Source organism: Mercenaria mercenaria, chromosome 5 (assembly GCF_021730395.1).
Source record: "Mercenaria mercenaria strain notata chromosome 5, MADL_Memer_1, whole genome shotgun sequence".
Classification (NCBI taxonomy): domain Eukaryota; kingdom Metazoa; phylum Mollusca; class Bivalvia; order Venerida; family Veneridae; genus Mercenaria; species Mercenaria mercenaria.
The window spans coordinates 27,304,677-27,324,022 of NC_069365.1; the positions used below are offsets into that span (position 1 = coordinate 27,304,677).

A 19,346-nucleotide genomic window follows, 5' to 3' on the forward strand; every position below is an offset into this window, starting at 1 on the left:
ATTCAGACCAACTTTCATGATGATCCATTGAACAAGAGCTGTCCGTAAGACAGCCAAGCTCGACTATTCGAAATATTGTCCCAGAAGCAGGAAAATATTACCCAAAAAGGTTAAATATCAAAAGAGTTTTAAGTTCAAAAGGGGGAATAATTTGACCAAAATGCATATGAGTTATGGGACTTGCTGCTATCAACTAGTTTTATAACCCCGAAGGCACATGTGAAGTTTCAATTCAATATCTGCATTAGTTTTGGAGATAGAAACTTGCATGTAAAACTTTAACCAGAATTTTCAAAGTCCAAAAGGGGGCATAATTTGCCCAAAATACATGCAAGAGTTATAGGACTTGATCCAGTGATGTTAGTAATTGATCTAGAAAAAGAAAAAATAAGTTTCAAATCTATATGCCTTTTAGAAATAGCTGTATGTACTTGCACGCAAAACTTTAACCAGAATTTGCTAAGTCCAAAAGGGGGCATAATTTGGCCAAAATGAAGGTCAGAGTTATGGGACTTGCTGCTATCAACTAGTTTTATAACCCCGAAGACACATGTGAAGTTTCAAATCAATATCTGCATTAGTTTTGGAGATAATAACTTGCATGTAAAACTTTAACCAAAATTTTTTAAGTCTAAAAGGGGGCATAATTTGCTCAAAAAACATGTCAGAGTTATGGGTCTTGACCCAGTGAGGTTGGTAATTGATCTAGAAAAAGAAAAAGTAAGTTTCAAATCTATATGCCTTTTAGAAATAGCTGTATGTACTTGCACGCAAAACTTTAACCAGAATCCAAAAGGGGGCATAATTTGGCCAAAATGAAAGTCAGAGTTATGAGACTTGCTGCTATCAACTAGTTTTATAACCCCGAAGACACAGTTGAAGTTTCAAATCAATATCTGCATTATAGTATACCTAGAATTTTCAAAATTGTGACTTGCATAGGCATTCTCTGAAGATGGACGACTACCATGTTAAACGTTATCTACTAGGTGCCACAAGAAAGACTTGCCCGGTAGTCACGTTTGAGAGACCCTTAGTAATGAAATAAACAAGGTCAAAGGTCATTCGGTGCATATTTTTATGTGTGTCACATAAAATACCTTGTATCTTGGTCATTCATTGGTTTAGAATAACAACAATGGTATCAAAATAAAGCTAGGGCTTTGTACATTTATTTACAAACACTTAATCAAATATTTTCTCATTTACATACTTATGAATATTCATGAAAACTTAAAAATTGGGCAGATAATTCAATAAAAATGTTATTTTCAAATAATACAAAGATCAAATCTTCACTATTTGTGTTTATAAATGGACAAAAATAAGCAGTATTACATTTGAAACATTACTTTATATAAATATATATCTGTTTGTAGCATTATTTATTGTTTGCAAGAGTAAATACTGTCAAAAGTTGGTGGGGTATATTAATCATTAAAAAAAAACAAATATTAAAAAACTGACAATATCTATATTTCTCAAATATAAATCATATTTTCAGATAGTAAGATATTTGGAATTTGGAATAATGTTCTTCATAAATATTAATTAAGAGTTTTTCAGCTCATTTGTATACTCATGAATATTAATTGAAATGTATCAAATATGCATTTAAAAACATTCATTTAGTACACATATATCTGTAACCATTGATAAGAATTTTATCAGTTTTATAAATGTCCAAGTAAAGCTTGTAAATATTCCATGCATTAAGAATATATATAATTAGTATTTAACACTTATACAAATACTGCACAACATAGTTTACACAGTTCAATCTTGCTCCTAGTCTTTTCTCTATACACAATACCAGAGGACATTGTTATAAAAATGCCATAACTTTATTGTACTTGTTGCCTTGTACATTTCTACAGTTGGTATGTAAATAGCCTCGCATGCACATTCAAACATGCAAACCTGGTTGGATCGGTAGCATTTGCACATTGAACTGCCACATTTCGTCTTGCAATCCACATTAGTATATGACATGTTTCTTTAGGTATTATAGGAATACAGTCATACATGTCACCCGTAATATCCTTTGTATGCATGCAAACTTAGATCCATTATTTTACGCGATCGATGCAGAGTTGTGAAGCGTACTTAGTATGTATATAACTGGCATATATGTATAGCTATGATGGTCTGTCTGTATTCACAGGATACACATGCTGTCAGTCTGTATAACCAAGATAGCTAAAATGTCCTGCATCTATACCTAAGGTACCGATAGTTGCCTCTTTTTATGCCACGGCCACTCAAAATGTATCTGTATGTATCGATACCCTGACCTGTATGTATATCCATATTACCCAGAGTGACCTGTCTACCTTGGATACATTGCCAGTCTTTCTGTATATCAAGGATATCCGTATTGGCATACATATATAGCCCAGATAGCCTGTATGTATACAATGGAAACCACGAGAGGTGTTTGTACACCTAAGATACCCATAGTTTTCTGTTTATATAACCAGGAAGACCTATATATACCCAGTATACCCAGAGTGGTCTTTATGTATAGCAAGTTTACAAATAGCGGTACCCAGGATCCAATAGTGGCCTGTATTTATAGCCAAGAAGACCTGACAGTATACCAAGGATACCCAGATAGAACTGCCTTTATACCTAGGGTACACAGTACACCGGTGGCATGTATTTATACCCAGGATATTCATAGTGGTGACATTAAGTAAACGGTCAGGATGGTCTGTTTGTATACCCAGGATACTCAAGGTGGCCCACCTAGGAAGCACTCAGGTGACCTGTCTATATACCGAGCATACTCAACGCATATACTGGCCTAGTGTATAGCAACGATGGTCTGTCTGTATACCCAGTTTTTTACCCAGAAAGGCTTATTATGTAAAACCGGGATATCCGTAATGGCCAGTATATATGGCCACGATGACATGTTTGTATATCCAGGCCACACAGAGTGGCATGGCTATATACCGTGGATACATAGGTAACCTGTCTGTATACCAATGCCATCCAAACTGACCTGAATGTATAGCCGTGATGGCATTTCTATATACCCAAGATACCCAGAATGGTGTGTATGTAAATCAAAGATACCCTTAGTAGCCTTTATATACAACAGTAAAGCCAGAATGCCTTGCCTGTATACCCAGAATATCATGAGTTGCAAGGAAACTCGGTTGGCCCTTCTGTATGTCCAGAATACCCAGAATTGCCTGTCTGTGTATTCAGTATACCAGTATTTGTCAGTATGTATACATGTGTAGCCAATATGACCTGTCTGTATGCACAGGATATGCATACCGAGAAAGGGCCTTTCTGTATACACATGACCTGTACATGACCGATAGCGGCATCAATATTAGGCTCGGATAGCGTGTCTGTAAACAAATGATACCAAAAATGACCTGACTATATATCACTTATACACAGTTTGCCTGTCTGTATCCTAAGAATATCCATAGTGGCATGTATGAAAAGCCAAGTTTGCCTGCCGATATGCCAAAGATATACATGTTTGCCTTCTCTTTACCACTAGATACATTTAGTGCCAAGTCGTTATTATACCAAGTATACTATTGATACCAATTTAGGCTATTCTGTCTGTAAACATTTTCCAGTATATTGGAAAAACTGAACATACTGACTTCTTGACGGCCATTGTGAAAAGTGGCTGTCTTATTGGTTGTCTGAGATGGTGTCAACCTGATTTAAAATAGTAATGTTTTTCAATCACAATACTATGCTAAACTACATAAAACAACTATGTAAACTCTATAATGTATGCAAAGAAACCTTAACATATTGACATTTGGCAGCCATTTTGAAAAATGAGCGCCATTTTAGTTATCTGAGGTTGCCTACATGGCATATGGTCTTATTATCAATTGTATTTATCAATCTTAATATTGCTATAAATTACATTAAAACTTCTGTAAACGCTCATATATATGCATACTTTGGTGGTTGTTTTGGTAGCTATTTTGAAAAAAATGGCAGCCATATTGGCTGTGTGACATAGGTTCACAGTTTGAAATAACTGGCAGATATGTACCTAATGTAAAAGAATTGCCTTGCTTTTGTGAAAACAACTACAGAATTATTCTTTCTTCAGATAACTGTTGGTCAGAAGTCAGCTCAACCCACCAACTTCTAGCAGTATCTACACATAAAACACATATGATGGTGATATACAGTTGCGTTTATTAAATGAGTATCCCACATATCATTTGTTACCTTTCTGTTTATAAAATCATGAAAATTATATATAAAACAATAAATATTGTACAGCTGTACATACATGCCAATTTTTATCGTAATTTTGTATGAGTTTGTCGCTTTCATTAATATTAGTTAATATGCAAATGAGCTAATTTGCATAAAGTGATTTTATTTCATAGTTAAATACATCGGCTTCAATCAAATACCAATTTTGCTCACTTATTTCATCAAAATGGCGAAGATATGATGCCATATAAGTGAAATTAGTAAACACTGCACTTAATGACCTTTGACCTAATTTCTTGACCTTAATTTGACCTTAGAATTGTGACTACCGGCATCAATGAACTACTTATATCATATACTTCACATATAACACATAAAACTTTCATCTTCACGAAATGCCTACGTGGGTGTTTTCCAGCCACATATATGAAAATAATTGGTATACTATTAGTTTTGGAGATAGCAACTTGCATGTAAAACTTTAACCAAAATTTTCTAAGTCCAAAAGGGGGCATAATTTGCTCAAAATACATGTCAGAGTTATGGGACTTGACCCAGAGAGGTTGGTAATTGACCTAGAAACAGAAAAAATAAGTTTCAAAGCTTTATGCCTTTAATTGATGGCTGTATGCACTTGCATGCAAAAACTTAACCAAGGTGTGACGCCGACGCCGACGCCAGGGTGAGTAGAATAGCTAGACTATTCTTTGAATAGTCGAGCTAAAAATATGGCCTTCAGAGAGGTCACAAGGTTTTTCTATTATTTGACCTACTGACCTAGCTTTTGATGGCACGTGACCCACTTTCGAACTTGACCTATATATCATCAAGATGAACATTCAGACCAACTTTCATACAGGTCCCATGGAAAATATGGCCTCTAGATAGGTCACAAGGTTTTTCTATTATTTGACCTACTGACCTAGTTTTTGATGGCACGTGACCCAGTTTCGAACTTGACCTACATATCATCAAGGTGAACATTCTGACCAATTTTCATGAAGATTGCATGAAATGTATGGCCTCTAGAAAGGTCACAAGGTTTTTCTATTTTTAGACCTACTGACCTAGTTTTTTAACGCACGTGACTCAGTTTCAAACTTGACCTAGATATCATCAAGATGAACATTCAGACCAACTTTCATACAGATCCCATGAAAAATATAGCCTTTAGGGAGGTCACAAGGTTTTTCTATTATTTGACCTACTGACCTAGTTTTTGACGGCACGTGACCCAGTTTCGAACTTGACCTAGATATCATCAAGGTGAACGTTCTGACCAATTTTCATGAAGATCTTGTGAAATATATGGCCTCTAGAAAGGTCACAATGTTTTTCTATTTTTAGACCTACTGACCTAGTTTTTGAACGCACATGACCCAGTTTCGAACTTGACCTAGATATCATCAAGGTGAACATTCTGACCAATTTTCATGAAGATTTTATGAAATATATGGCCTCTAGAGAGGTCACAAGGTTTTTCTATTTTTAGACCTACTGACCTAGTTTTGAACCGCATGTGACCCAGTTTCGAACTTGACCTAGATATCATCAAGGTGAACATTCTGACCAATTTTCATGAAGATCCATTGAAAATTATGGCCTCTAGAGAGGTCACAAGGTTTTTCTATTTTTAGACCTACTGACCTAGTTTTAGATGGCACGTGACCCAGTTTCAAACTTGACCTAGAATTTACCAAGATGAACATTCTGACCCATTTTCATAAAGATCCCATGAAAAATGTGACCTCTAGAGATGTCACAAGGAAAAGTTTACGGACGCACGGACGGACGACGGACGACGACACTGCCCGATCACAAAAGCTCACCTTGTCACTTTGTGACAAGTGAGCTAAAAAAAGCTTTAATATAATAATTGCTTATCAAATAATGTTTAAAACATTCACTAACAATCTGCATTATAATAAAATGCTTTGTAATACACAAATATAAATATATGTATTGTTGAAAAATGTATCATTGATGTACAAATGTTAATAAATGTTTTGTTTATATACAAATGTAAAAAAAAAAAGTTTTGTTTCTATAGACAAATATAAATGATGTGAAAGTATTGCTGTTTGTCTAGAAGAGCTTCTCTTTCAGCATGTTGGGAAGGTTAATTCCGGCATAGTGGGTAAGTGCTGTATTGGTAAGACCCAGTATTGCTACTGCTGCAATAAGACCCTTCAAAGCCCAGATACCCATCCAGAATGGTTTAATTCTGAAAAGGATGATAAAATATTTGTGACAAATACAATTTTAAATGCATGTTGAAAATTAGAAGCATCTAAGACAATTGTAATAAAAAGCAGATTAAACTAGCCCGTCTGAATTCCATGTGATACTATTAGGTTATTTAACATTGTTCTGTACAATACGGAGATATATTTGGACGAGTACACAGAATGTATTGTATTCCTGCCTTTTCTAGTTTTTCCCAGCTTGGTATGAGTGCAAATATATATTATACAGAACAAGTTAGACCTTAAATAACCTTTTTATTCTATGTTTATTTCACTTCATATGTAATATACGTAATTCATTGAATGTTGTTTTTTCTGCGTATCATCATTAAAAAAAGTATATGGTGCAACCTCCCTACAACAGCCATTTGGCGATTTGGGTGGTAATAACACTTGGCTGAGATATTGTGCCCACAAACATTATCAGCAAGTTTGGTGAAGATAGGATGAAAACTGTTCGTCTTAAAAGTGCGACAAGGCTAAATTTCCCATTTTTCGAGTAATTCCAGGACTATAATCAAAGAGTGCCTGGTACAATTTGGCTGGTTATCGAAATAAGCCGAGATGTAATGCTCACAAACATTGTCAGCAAGTTTGGTGAAGATCCTACGAAAACTGAATTATAGAGCAGACATGTTTTCGATGCTGACCACCCATCCGCTGCCATTCATAATCTTCTTCATTTTGTTTTCTTTACCGTTAAATAAAAACTGCTGAGGTAGCTATTCAGACAGTCAGAGCTGATACCAATTTCTAGGTTTCGAGTAATTCAAGGACTATAATCAAAGAGTGCCTGGTACAATTTGGCTGGTTATCGAAATTGGCCGAGATGTAATGCTCACAAACATTGTCAGCAAGTTTGGTGAAGATCCTACGAAAATATAGAATTATAGAGCAGACATGTTTTGGATGCTGACCACCCGTCCACTGCCATTCATAATCTTCTCCATTTTGTTTTCTTTACCGTTAAATAAAAACTGCTGAGGTAGCTATTCAGACAGTCAGAGCTGATACCAATTTCTAGGTTTCGTCTGGAACGGCTTCTTTTAGAGACTTTTCAAATATTCCAACATCTGATGATCCTTTTTACTGTAAAACCATTTCCGGTCAGTAACTTGAGAACCACTTGACCCAGAATGATGAAACTTCATAGGATGATTGGTCATGCAGAGTAGATGACCCCTAACGATTTTAGGGTCACTCTGTTAAAGGTCAAGGCCACAGGGGCCTGAACATGGAAAACCATTTCCAATCAATAACTTGAGAACCTCTCGACCCAGAATGTTGAAACTTCATAGGATGATTGTTCATGCAGAGTAAATGACCCCTATTGTTTTTGGGGTCACTCCGTTAAAGGTCAAGGTCATAGAGGCCTGAACATTGATAACCAGTTCCGATCAATAACTTGAGAACCACTTGACCCAGAATGTTGAAACTTCATAGGATGATTGAACATGCAGAGTAGATGACCCCTATTGATTTTGGGGTCAGTCTATTAAAGATCAAGGTCACAGTGGCCTGTTCATGTAAAATCATTTTTTTGAAATAACTTGAGAACCACTTTACCTACAATGTTGAAACCTAATAGGATGATTGGACATGCAGAGTAGATGACCCCTATTTATTTTGAGGTCACTTGATCAAAGGTCAAGGTCACAGGAGCCTGAACAGTGACTTGAGAACCACTAGGCCAAGAGTGTTGAAATTTAGCGGGATGACTGGACATGACAAGTAGATGATCCTTATTGCAGCCAACCATCAGTGTCTCTTTGACTTTCGCTCCTGACCCCTATTGACTTCTTGCCTATAGGACTTTGCATTGGGGGAGACATGCGCTTTTTTACAAAAGCATTTTCTAGTTTGTTTGGTTGCATTCTGTGTTTTCCAACGGATGGACCTTTTTATGCCCCGCCTAATTCAAGGGCTATTATCCAAGAGTGCCTATGGCAATTTGGATGGTAATCAAACATGGCCGAGATATTATGCCCAGAAACATTGTCAGCAAATTTGGTGAAGATGGGATGAAAACTGTTCGACATAGACAGCGGACAAGGCTAAATTCGCAGTTTTTCGAGTAATTCAAGGGCCATAATCCAAAAATGCCTATGGCAATTTCGGTGGTTATCAATCTTGGCCGAGATATTATGCCCACAAACATTGTCATCAAGTTTGGTGAAGATCAGATGAAAACTGTTCGACTTAAAGTGGTGTCAAGGCTAAATTCAGTTTTTTTCGAGTAACTCAAGGGCCATAATCCAGGGAGTGCCTGGGGTAATTTGGGTGGTTATCGAACTTGGTCAAAATATTATGCCCATAAACATTGTCAGCCAATTTGGAGAAGATCGGATGAAAACTGTTCTACTTGAGAGCGGACATGTTTTGGCAGCCGACCGCCTGCCACGGGTGTTCTCATAATACGCCTCACTCTTTCAGCGACGGGCGTATGAAAATTGGTAGTAAATGTAACCTTAAATATGTTAGATTGCCGCATCTTAGTAATGATCTGGTCTCTTTTGTTTGCCCTGTGACTGAATAGAATTATGATGATGAAGTCTATCCATGAGAAGCAAGAACTAGACAAAGTCCAGAACAAAGCTGATACCGTATAACTGGTTATTTCTGTGGGTGCAAATTTTTGCGTTTTGGGCATGAAAATAGGTATACTAATTTCTACGATTTTAATTTCTGCGAATTTCTGTAGAGAGGTTAATTTAATTTCTGCGTTTATCCATGGAGAGTTGCTTTAATGTTTGGGACATGGCTCTGTATAGTGAGGTACAAGTTACAAGGTTTAAAATTTATTTCATGCATAAAATATAGTTAAAAACACATTGCAGTCATATATTTCCCATGGCGACAAGCTATCAGACAAGGGCTCGTTGGGATCCGGCAAGCCCTTTCTAACAAGGTATTTCAGCAGAGCCATTAATTTACAAATCTTGCCTGAACTATCGCAAACACCAAACTGGCTAAAATTGATTGTACACGGTTAACTTATAAATTCTTTTGTACTTTACTGCTAGTGTTACAAATCTTTATCGATAAAAGTTACGCGAGGGGCTACTAGCGGGATACGTGTATTGATTAAGTAATTTAAAGTACACAGGTAAAAAGAGGCAACAAACGGGTCAATCCATTATATGAAACTACGAAATACATGCGAATTTAATTTTTGCAGCTGGAAGAGACCCACAAAATATCGCAGAAATAACCAGTTATACCGTAGTATAATGGCGTAAGCACAACCAAGTTAATATCTTTATAATCACTCTACCAAGTGATTCTTTGTGACAGGAGAAGAAGACATATTCATTCACTTGTATCATACTATATATTACTTGCCAAACTGGTGGAGACAGATAGGTCTTTGTATTAAACTAGACTTTATCAAAGTATAACTAACCGCTTTTCAGCATCTTCTATATATCCGTTGATGTATTGTTCCCGGGAATAGATATACATTGCACCAAATATTGATGCCGGAACTGAGAATATATCAACAAAACGCAGTATTATTATATTCAGGTATAATAAATATACATTTTGTAAATTTAAGAGTAACAAGTCAGCATTTTTAAGCGATCATGAAAAGGCAAAAACTAAATCATGTGCATCAAAACTTAAGATTTTCAAAATTCAAATGACACAACATATGCAACAACAACAACTAGCTTTAAAGCTTCTAGTCAAAGAGCTATAAATCCGCACCATGAAAAAACCAACATGGTGGCTCTGCGACCAGCATGGATCCAGACCAGACTGCGCAGATCCATGCTGTTCGCTTTCAAAGCCTATTGCAATTAGAGAAACCGTTAGCGAACAGCATGGATCCTTAGCATATGTGCAGGCTGGTCTGGATCCATGCTGGTCGCAAATGCACTATGTTGGTTTTCTCATGGCACGGCTCACATGTATTTTTACTTCTTTGTTCTAGTAGACAACATATTACGTACTGAAAATACTGCCGATGAAATCGGGAGGGGGGTATTGAAATGGCGTTGTCCGTCAGTCCGTCCGTCCGTCCGCAGCCATTTCTCAGTAACTACTTGGTAGAATTTCATGAAACTTGAAATAAACATGAACCAACATACTGCGATGATGCCCGTCAAGTTTTTTTTTTGATTGGTCAATTTCCCTCAGAGTTATTGCCCTTGATTTAATAAAAAATGTCTGTCTGCAGCCATTTCTCAGTAACTAACAGGTAGAATTTCATCAAATTTGAAATAGACATGAACCAAGATACTGCGCTGATGCCCGTCAAGTTTTTTTTTTGATAGATCAATTTCCCTCGGAGTTATTGCCCTTGATTTAATGAAAAATGTCCGTCTGCAGCCATTTCTCAGTAACTAGCAGGTAGAATTTCATCAAACTTGAAATAGACATGAACCAAGATACTGCGACGATGCCCTTCAAGTTTTTTTCGATTGGTCAATTTTCCATTTAGTTATTGCCCTTTAATTGTTTAAAAATCCACAGATCTGTACATAACAAACCAACCAATTGGAAGAATTTCATTTAACTTCTTCCATTCTTTTCCATGCACATTTATTATAAACATGTGATGTTGTGTACCTACACCTGGTCACCACCTTACATTGGTCACCCCCCTCCCACATTGGTCACCCCCTCCCTCTCACCCCCCACCCACCCCCCCACCCCCCATTTTTTTTTTTTTTTTTCATTTTTCGTTTTCTACCAATATTTATAATCAACATGTAAACTGTTGTATCCTCATCCCCCCCCCCCACACCCAAACAAACCATTCATTTTCTTTTAATTTGATTTGACTAATGAAATGATTTGCTTCTTGGTAACATTCTTAACTTTTTGCAGGATATATTTTTTTGCCGTTCCTCAACTCTGACCCTTTCGGCGGGGGATTCCGATTCATCGAATTTGCTTGTTATTATTATTATGTAAGTGTTATATATTTTTTTAACTTTTGGATTTAAAATTTAGAATCTTAACTCCTGACATTTTTAATTATTTTTCTCGAAAATCTTCCAAGTTCATCACATAATCCAACAACATTGATGGTTTTTTTTATAACTGCCACGTTGCAGTGAATAATGCAGGTTCTGTGTAAAACGATCCCTGAGATATAAATACCTGTATCATTAAAAGTAAAGATGTTTTTATTTAACTATACTTATGTATATATATATATACCTTACCTTGGTGTCCAAATATCCCGGCTAACCACAACACTATTTCGAAGGTCACTCCAAACTCAAGACTGTTTTGTCTGTGGGGTGTGATAGATAGAGAGCATGTAACTAACTGGAATGATGTTATGTTAGAACAAGAACTGTCAGATAACAGCAATGCTCGATTATTCAAAAGCCTTGTCCCTAATAATCATAACAGAATAAATTCAAAAAGGACAACTTTTGTGAAATCTGATCACTGCCGGTCCATTCATTTCAGTGAACAATCATGTATAGTTTCAATCCATTCCCACAAGTGATTATCTTATCAGCTAACATAAACAAGAGGGTCATGATGACCCTGAATCGCTCACCTGAGTAATATGAGCTACATGTTTCAAATGTCAAACTGATGATAAAATATTAAGAAAGTCAGTAGGTAACATTCATGGTCAATGAAATTCAGTTTTACGATTTGTGTGCAAAACTGTGTAAGTCATCAAAATTTCAAGGCTGTATCTTAAAAAACAAGTAAGTAGGTCAGTAGGTCAAGGTCACAATCAAGTGACATCATATTACTTGGGGTCATCAGGTTATTATAATTAAATAGTCTTGGAAATAGGATCAGATGATTTTTTAAGTATTTTTCCTATATAACTCACATAATATTTATTTATTTTGTTGGGTTTAACGTCGCACCGACACAATTATAGGTCATATGGCGACTTTCCAGCTTTGATGGTGGAGGAAAACCCCAGGTGCCCCTCCGTGCATTATTTCATCACGAGCGGGTACCCGGGTAGAACCACCGACCTTCCGTAAGCCAGCTGGATAGCTTCCTCACATGAAGAATTCAACACCCTGAGTGAGGCTCGAACCCACATCGGTGAGGGGCAAGTGATTTGAAGTCAGCGACCTAACCACTCGGCCACGGAGGCCCCCAACTCACATAATAACTAAGTGACCGCAGGACGGGGCTTCTTTTAAACCCAGGGGCATAATTTGAATAATTTTGGTAGAGGACTACTAGACAATGCATCATACCAAATATCAAAAGCCTAGGTCGTATGATTTCTGACAAGAAGATTTTTAAAGCTTTTTCCTATATAAGTCTATATAAAACTTGGGACCCCCAGGGCAGGGCCTCTTTTCACCCCAGGGGTACAATTTGAACAATTTTGGTTGAGGACCATAAGACAATGCTACAAACCAAATATCAAAGGTCTAAGAGTTGTGGTTTCAGACAAGAAGATTTTTAAACTTTTTTTCCTATATAAGTCTATGTAAAACTTGCAACCCCCGGGGCAGGGCCATATTTGACCCTAGGGGGATAATTTGAAAAATCTTGGTAGAGGACCACTAGATGATGCTACATACCAAATATCAAAGCCCTAGGCCATGTGGTTTTGTACAAGAAGATTTTCAAAGATTTCCCTATATAACTATATAAACCATGTGACCCCACAGGGCAGGGCCATATTTGACCCTAGGGGGATAATTTGAACAATCTTGGTAGAGGACCACTAGATGATGCAACATACCAAATATCAAAGCCCTAGGCCATGTGGTTTTATACAAGAAGATTTTTAAAGTTTTTCCTTTCGGTTGCCATGGCAACCAGAGTTCTGCATGGAATTAAATTCTTTGAATAATTTTGAAAGGAGGCCACCCAAGGATCATTCCTGTGAAGTTTGGTGTAATTCTGCCTAGTGGTTTTCAAGAAGAAGATTTTTTTAGGAAATGTTGACGGATGGATGATGGACGCCGGACACTGAGCGGTCACAATAGCTCACCATAAGCCTTTGGCTCAGGTGAGCTGAAAATAACAAAATTTTGCTATTAAAGTCAACAAAGGGGCACAACTTTTGTAAAAATGAAAACTATGAAGTTGCTGAACCAATGCACTGCATGTGTTGAAGTTTCAGTTCATTTACAATAGTGGTTAAGAAGATACCAATATACATACAACATCTTGAACAAAAGCTGCTAAGTAGAACATGAGGGCCATGAAGGCCCTGTATCGCTCACCTGACCTATTGACCTAAAGATCATCAAGATAGTTAAAAGTGTTAACAAAATTTTCCTCTGATTTGACCCAGTGACCTAGTTTTTGACCCCACATGACCCAGATTCAAACTTGACCTAAAGATCATCAAGATTAACATTCTGAATAAGTTTCATGAAGATACAGAGAGTGTTAACAAGCTTTTCCTTTGATTTGACCCGGTGACCTAGTTGTTGACCCTAACTGACCCAGATTTAATCTTGACCTATAGATCATCAAGATTAACATTCTGACCAAGTTTCATTAAGATATATGGTCATAAATGTGGCCTCTAGAGTGTTAACTGGTTTTTCCTTTGATTTGACCTTGTGACCTAGTTTTTGATCCTACATGACCCAGATTCAAATTGGACTTTGAGATCATCATGAGTAACATTCTGACCAAGATTCATGAAGAAACAGTCATAAATATAGCCTCTACAGTGTTAACAAGCTTTTCCTTTGATTTGACCTGGTGACCTAGTTTTTCATCCCAGATGACCCAATATCAAACTCGTCCAAGATTTTATTGAGGGTAACATTCTGACCAAGTTTCATTAAGATTGGGCCAAAATTGTGACCTCTAGAGTGTTAACAAGCTTTTCCTTTGATTTGACCTGGTGACTTAGTTTTTGACCCTAGATGACCCAATATCAAACTTATCCAAGATTTCATTGAGGGTAACATTCTGATCAAGTTTCATTGCGATTGGGCCAAAATTGTGACCTCTAGAGTGTTAACAAGCTTTTCCTTTGATTTGACCTGGTGACCTAGTTTTTGATCCTAGATAACCCAATATCTAACTCGTCCAAGATTTTATTGAGGGTAACATTCTGACCAAGTTTCATTAAGATTGGGCCAAAATTGTAACCTCTAGAGTGTTAACAAGCTTTTCCTTTGAATTGACCTGGTGACCTAGTTTTTGAACCCATATGACCCAATATCGAATTCTTCCAAGATTTTACTGAGGGTAACATTCTGACCATGTTTCATTAAGATTAGGCCAAAATTGTGACCTCTAGTGTTAACAGTCAAATTGTTGACGACGATGGACGGACGATGGACACAGGGCGATCACAAAAGCTCACCTTGAGCACAGTGTGCTAAAAAGGGACACATTTTGTAACAAGAGGGTCATGATGACCCTGGATTGCTCACCAGAGTAATATGAGCTACATGTTTCAAATGTCAAACTGATGATTTTTAGAAATTTTTTGGAACATTTTCTGATGTACAATCAAGTAACCCTGAGGCGGGGCAAATTTTACCCCGGGGGTCATGATTTGAACAAAGTCTGTAGAAGTCTACTAGGCAATGTAATCAAATATCTAAGATCTAGGCCTTCTGGTTTATTTTTAGCAAATTTATGAAGATTTTCCTATGTACAATCAAGTAACCCCTGGGGCTGGGTCAATTTGACCCTGGGGGGGGGTCAAGATTTGAACAACTTCTGTAGAGGTCCACTAGGCAATGCTACATGTCAAATATCTAAGCTCTAGGCCTTCTGGTTTATTTTTATTGAAGATTTTTCTATGTACAATCAAGTAACCCAATGGGGCGGGGTCAATTTGACCCCAGGGGTCATGATTTGAAACTTTTTTGTGGAAGTCTACTAGGCAATGCTACATGTCAAATATCTAAGATCTAGGCCTTCTGGTTTATTTTTAGAGAATTTTTGAAGATTTTCCTATGTAAAATCAAGTGACCCCTTGGGTGGGGTCAATTTTGACCTCGGGGGTCATGATTTGAAAAAATTTTGTACAGGTCCACTTGGCAATGCTACATGTGAAATATCTAAGCTGTAGGCCTTCTGGTTTATTTTTAAATATTTTTTGAAGATTTTTCTATGTACAATCAAGTAACCTCATGGGGCGGGCTCAATTTGACCCTGGGGGTCATGATTTGAATAAATTTTGTAGAAATCTACTAGGCAATGCTACACGTCTAATATCTCAGACCTAGGCCTTCTGGTTTATTTTTAGAAATTTTTTGAAGATTTTCCTATGTAAAATCAAGTGACCCCTGCGGCGGGGTCAATTTTGACCCTGGGGGTCCTGATTTGTACAAATTTTGTAGAGGTCCACTAGGCAATTCTACATTCAAATATCAAAGCTCTAGGCCTTCTGGTTTATTTTGAGAAAATTTTTGAAGATTTTCCTATATACAATCAAGTAACCCCATGGGGCGGGGTCAATTTTGACCCCGTGGGTCTTGATTTGAACAAATTTTGTAGAAGTCTACTAGGCAATGCAACACATGAAATATCTAAGCTCTAGGCCTTCATGTTTATTTTTAGAAAAAAATTTAAGATTTTGCTATGTAAAATCAAGTGACCCCTTGGGCGGGGTCAATTTTGACCCTGGGGGTCCTGATTTGAACAAATTTTGTAGAGGTCCACTAGGCAATGCTACATGTGAAATATCTAAGCTCTAGGCCTTCTGGTTTATTTTTAGAAAATTTTTGAAGATTTTCCTATGTAAAATCAAGTGACCCCTGGGGCGGGGTCAATTTTGACCCCTGGGGTCATGGTTTGAACAAATTTTGTAGAGGTCCACTAGGCAATGCTACATGTGAAATATCTAAGCTCTAGGCCTTCTGGTTTATTTTTAGAAATTTTTTAAAGATTTTCCCATGTAAAATCAAGTGGCCCCTGGGGCGGGGTCAGTTCTGACCCCGGGGTCATGATTTGAACAACTTTAGTAGAGGTCTAGGGCTTCTGGTTTTTGAGAAGAAGAATTTTTTAAGATTTTCCTATGTAAAATCAAGTGACCCCTGGGGCGGGGTCAATTTTGATCCCGGGGTCATGATTTGAACAAACTTGGTAGAGGTCCACTAGGCAATGCTACATGTAAAATATCTAAGCTCTAGGGCTTCTGGTTTTTGGGAAGAAGATCTTTTTAAGATTTTCCTATGTAAAATCAAGTGACCCCTGGGGCGGGGTCAATTTTGACCCCGGGGTCATGATTTGAACAAACTTGGTAGAGGTCCACTAGGCAATGCTTCACGCCAAATATCTAAGCTCTAGGGCTTCTGGTTTTTGAGAAGACGATTTTTTTAAAGTTTTTCCTTTCTGTTGCCATGGCAACCAGAGTTCTGCATGGAATTTAATTCTTTGAATAATTTTTGTAGAGCTTCACCCAAGGAACATTCCTGTGAAGTTTGGATGAAATTGGCCTAGCGGTTTATGAGAAGATGTCATTTAAAGTAAAAGTTTACGGACGCCGGACGGTGACTGATCCTAATAACTCACCCTGAGCTTTTGGCTCTGGTGAGCTAAAAATGCAAAAAAGCATTACGAAACCTGTAAACTACAAATCAAATCATCACATGATTCATTCCTGCAAGTGGTTACCATAATCAGATACCACCTTACACACAAAATCTTGCCTAAATTAGGACGTAGATGTGAGAAGAGGCGCCAAAGAATGGGAATATGCAAATGGTCGACTAAATGAAAAATAGCCTAGCTTAAAACGGCATTGAAACTAGCCTTAATTTAACAAAATGCTGATGTGAATGTTATTGTATATTATGTTAACTTACTGTGCTCTTAACGCTCGTATAAACTCATCAGGACCGTCTGTCCGTGGTGGAGCTATTTTGTGCTTTCTCCTCAAAGCTCCAACCTTTGCAGATGTCTGACCTTAAACATATCCAATGCACACAATTCACTAAAATGTTTATTTTTAAAATACTAACTTTAAATGTAGAAAATCCTCAGTAAATAAGAAACTTGACAATGAATAAAAACATAAATTAACTGTCTATTTCTCTAACTTGCTAAGCTTATATTCAGAATGTATTTGGGTTCAGAGTTCTGGATTAATATGGCATGTGACATTATCATTTACATGATAAAAGTATATTTAGAAGTATCTTGACCATTTGAAATTATACCTTCTTTCTGTAATACTTCTTCACAATTCACTGAAGTTAATTAAATCACTTAAAGTATAGCAATAAATCATTAATAACAAAATTTTCAATAAGTATTTCATTATAATGAAAATTTAAAAAAAAATAGACTTCTTTACAGCAAATTACGTTTTAGAAAAAAACAAAGTAAGATTTCTAATGAACTAGAAAATATTTTCTTAAACTACAAACAGCAATATCTCAGAAATGTGACTATAGAATTTGTTGTTACCAAATAAGATGTCAGTAACACACAAATAAAAGTAACTGACTTTGTCATTTAAAGCATGTATGAACTTATCAGAAAAATACTTTACCAAGTTGCCTGGCATGTAAAACTGCCACTGTCCCTGTCAAAATTTGATCCACTACACTGATCACAGTCATCTTTCACCCTAGGTTTCTAAGTCCTAGTTTTGTTGCTGTCACAGTGTCAGTTCACACGGACACAGGGTTTGGACAGGCCAGCTAGAAAATGGAGAAAATAAAATAAAGCTCTAGATATTTGAGCCGTGCCATGAGAAAACCAACATAGTGGGTTTGCGACCAGCATGGATCCAGACCAGCCTGTGCATCCGCGCAGTCTGGTCAGGATCCATGCTGTTCGCTAACAGTTTCTCCAATTCCAATAGGCTTTAAAAGCGAACAGCATGGAGCCTGACCAGACTGCGCGGATGCGCAGGCTGGTCTGGATCCATGCTGGTCGCAAACCCACTATGTTGGTTTTCTCATGGCACGGCTCATTTGATATCCTCTATGAATTAAATATTGAACAGCTGAAGTTATGAACAGGTCAGAGACTTTGCCAGAATTGAGACATTTACTCAATATGAAAGACGAAATATCTTCTGACCGAATGACTTGAATTCGCTTTCCGGTAAGATATAAAAATCAAATGAAGGAAAACTTCTCACACACATAACTTGTGCAGCAACCATGCATGCATGCATTTAAGAAAACGAGACAGAAAACTATCCTTTTGTGAAATTAAAAAAAAGTCCAAATTATTTGGAAATTTTGTTTAAACACTGTAGTTCTGAAGCAAATAGGAAAATTTTCTGTAAAGTTTATTTGAAATAACAAGTTATTCTATATTCCAGGAATTAAATAATTGTTCGACAAAATATATTAAATGGTTTTTCCATAATTATGTTACTTGGAGTCTTACACTGTCTTTCAAATGAAAAGGGCAAAATATCTGTTACACAAGCAAAACGACTGAACAATTCAGTATATCATAAAATCTGTAAAAGGTCCTTAAGAAGTATAGGACCAACCAAGCTAAAACAGCAGCAGACTCAGTTTCATACAATCTGTTCATGATCTCAAAGTTCTGTAACGGGATGTACAAACCTCCCCAACGAAAGGCTGCCCTCAATAACAGAGAAGTAGCACTCTACCAGCTTTGAAACATGCAAAAACCATCAGCCAGCCCCAGTTATAGACGGTATGAATAGTATACAAATGCATGGTCAGGGAACATTTCTTTGTCAAACATTTCCAGTATAGTACATACGCACTTGAAAATTTACTTAAAAAGTTCACTGATGTTTGCAAAACGCAACCCTATGTAGCAACTAAATGGGGTGGGGTTAAAATTTAATTTATATAGTAAATAGCTCCATAATCCCACTGAAACAAGAGAACCAAATTGGCCCTAGGTCGCTCACCAGAGTATCACACTATAACAGCGTAAACATGTTTGACCTAGTGACCCAGTTTTTCACTACGACCCAGTTTGAAACTCGTCAGAGTTTAAAAGGAGATAAACATTCTGACAAAG

The 19,346-nt window shown here is 37.0% G+C and overlaps 1 protein-coding gene across 1 annotated transcript; it reads right to left on the bottom strand.

The window, feature by feature from the left end:
* Positions 1-1,156: 1,156 nt before the first annotated feature.
* On the bottom strand, positions 1,157-18,051 carry LOC123558839 (microsomal glutathione S-transferase 2-like). Its single transcript, XM_045350687.2, has 5 exons — positions 17,881-18,051; positions 17,192-17,291; positions 11,633-11,703; positions 9,862-9,943; positions 1,157-6,436 (listed from the first exon to the last, which is right to left on the bottom strand). Exons 1-5 carry the CDS (start codon positions 17,948-17,950, stop codon positions 6,298-6,300), a joined length of 462 nt encoding a protein of 153 aa, XP_045206622.2. The 5' UTR covers positions 17,951-18,051; the 3' UTR covers positions 1,157-6,297.
* Between the last annotated feature and the right edge of the window lie 1,295 nt (positions 18,052-19,346).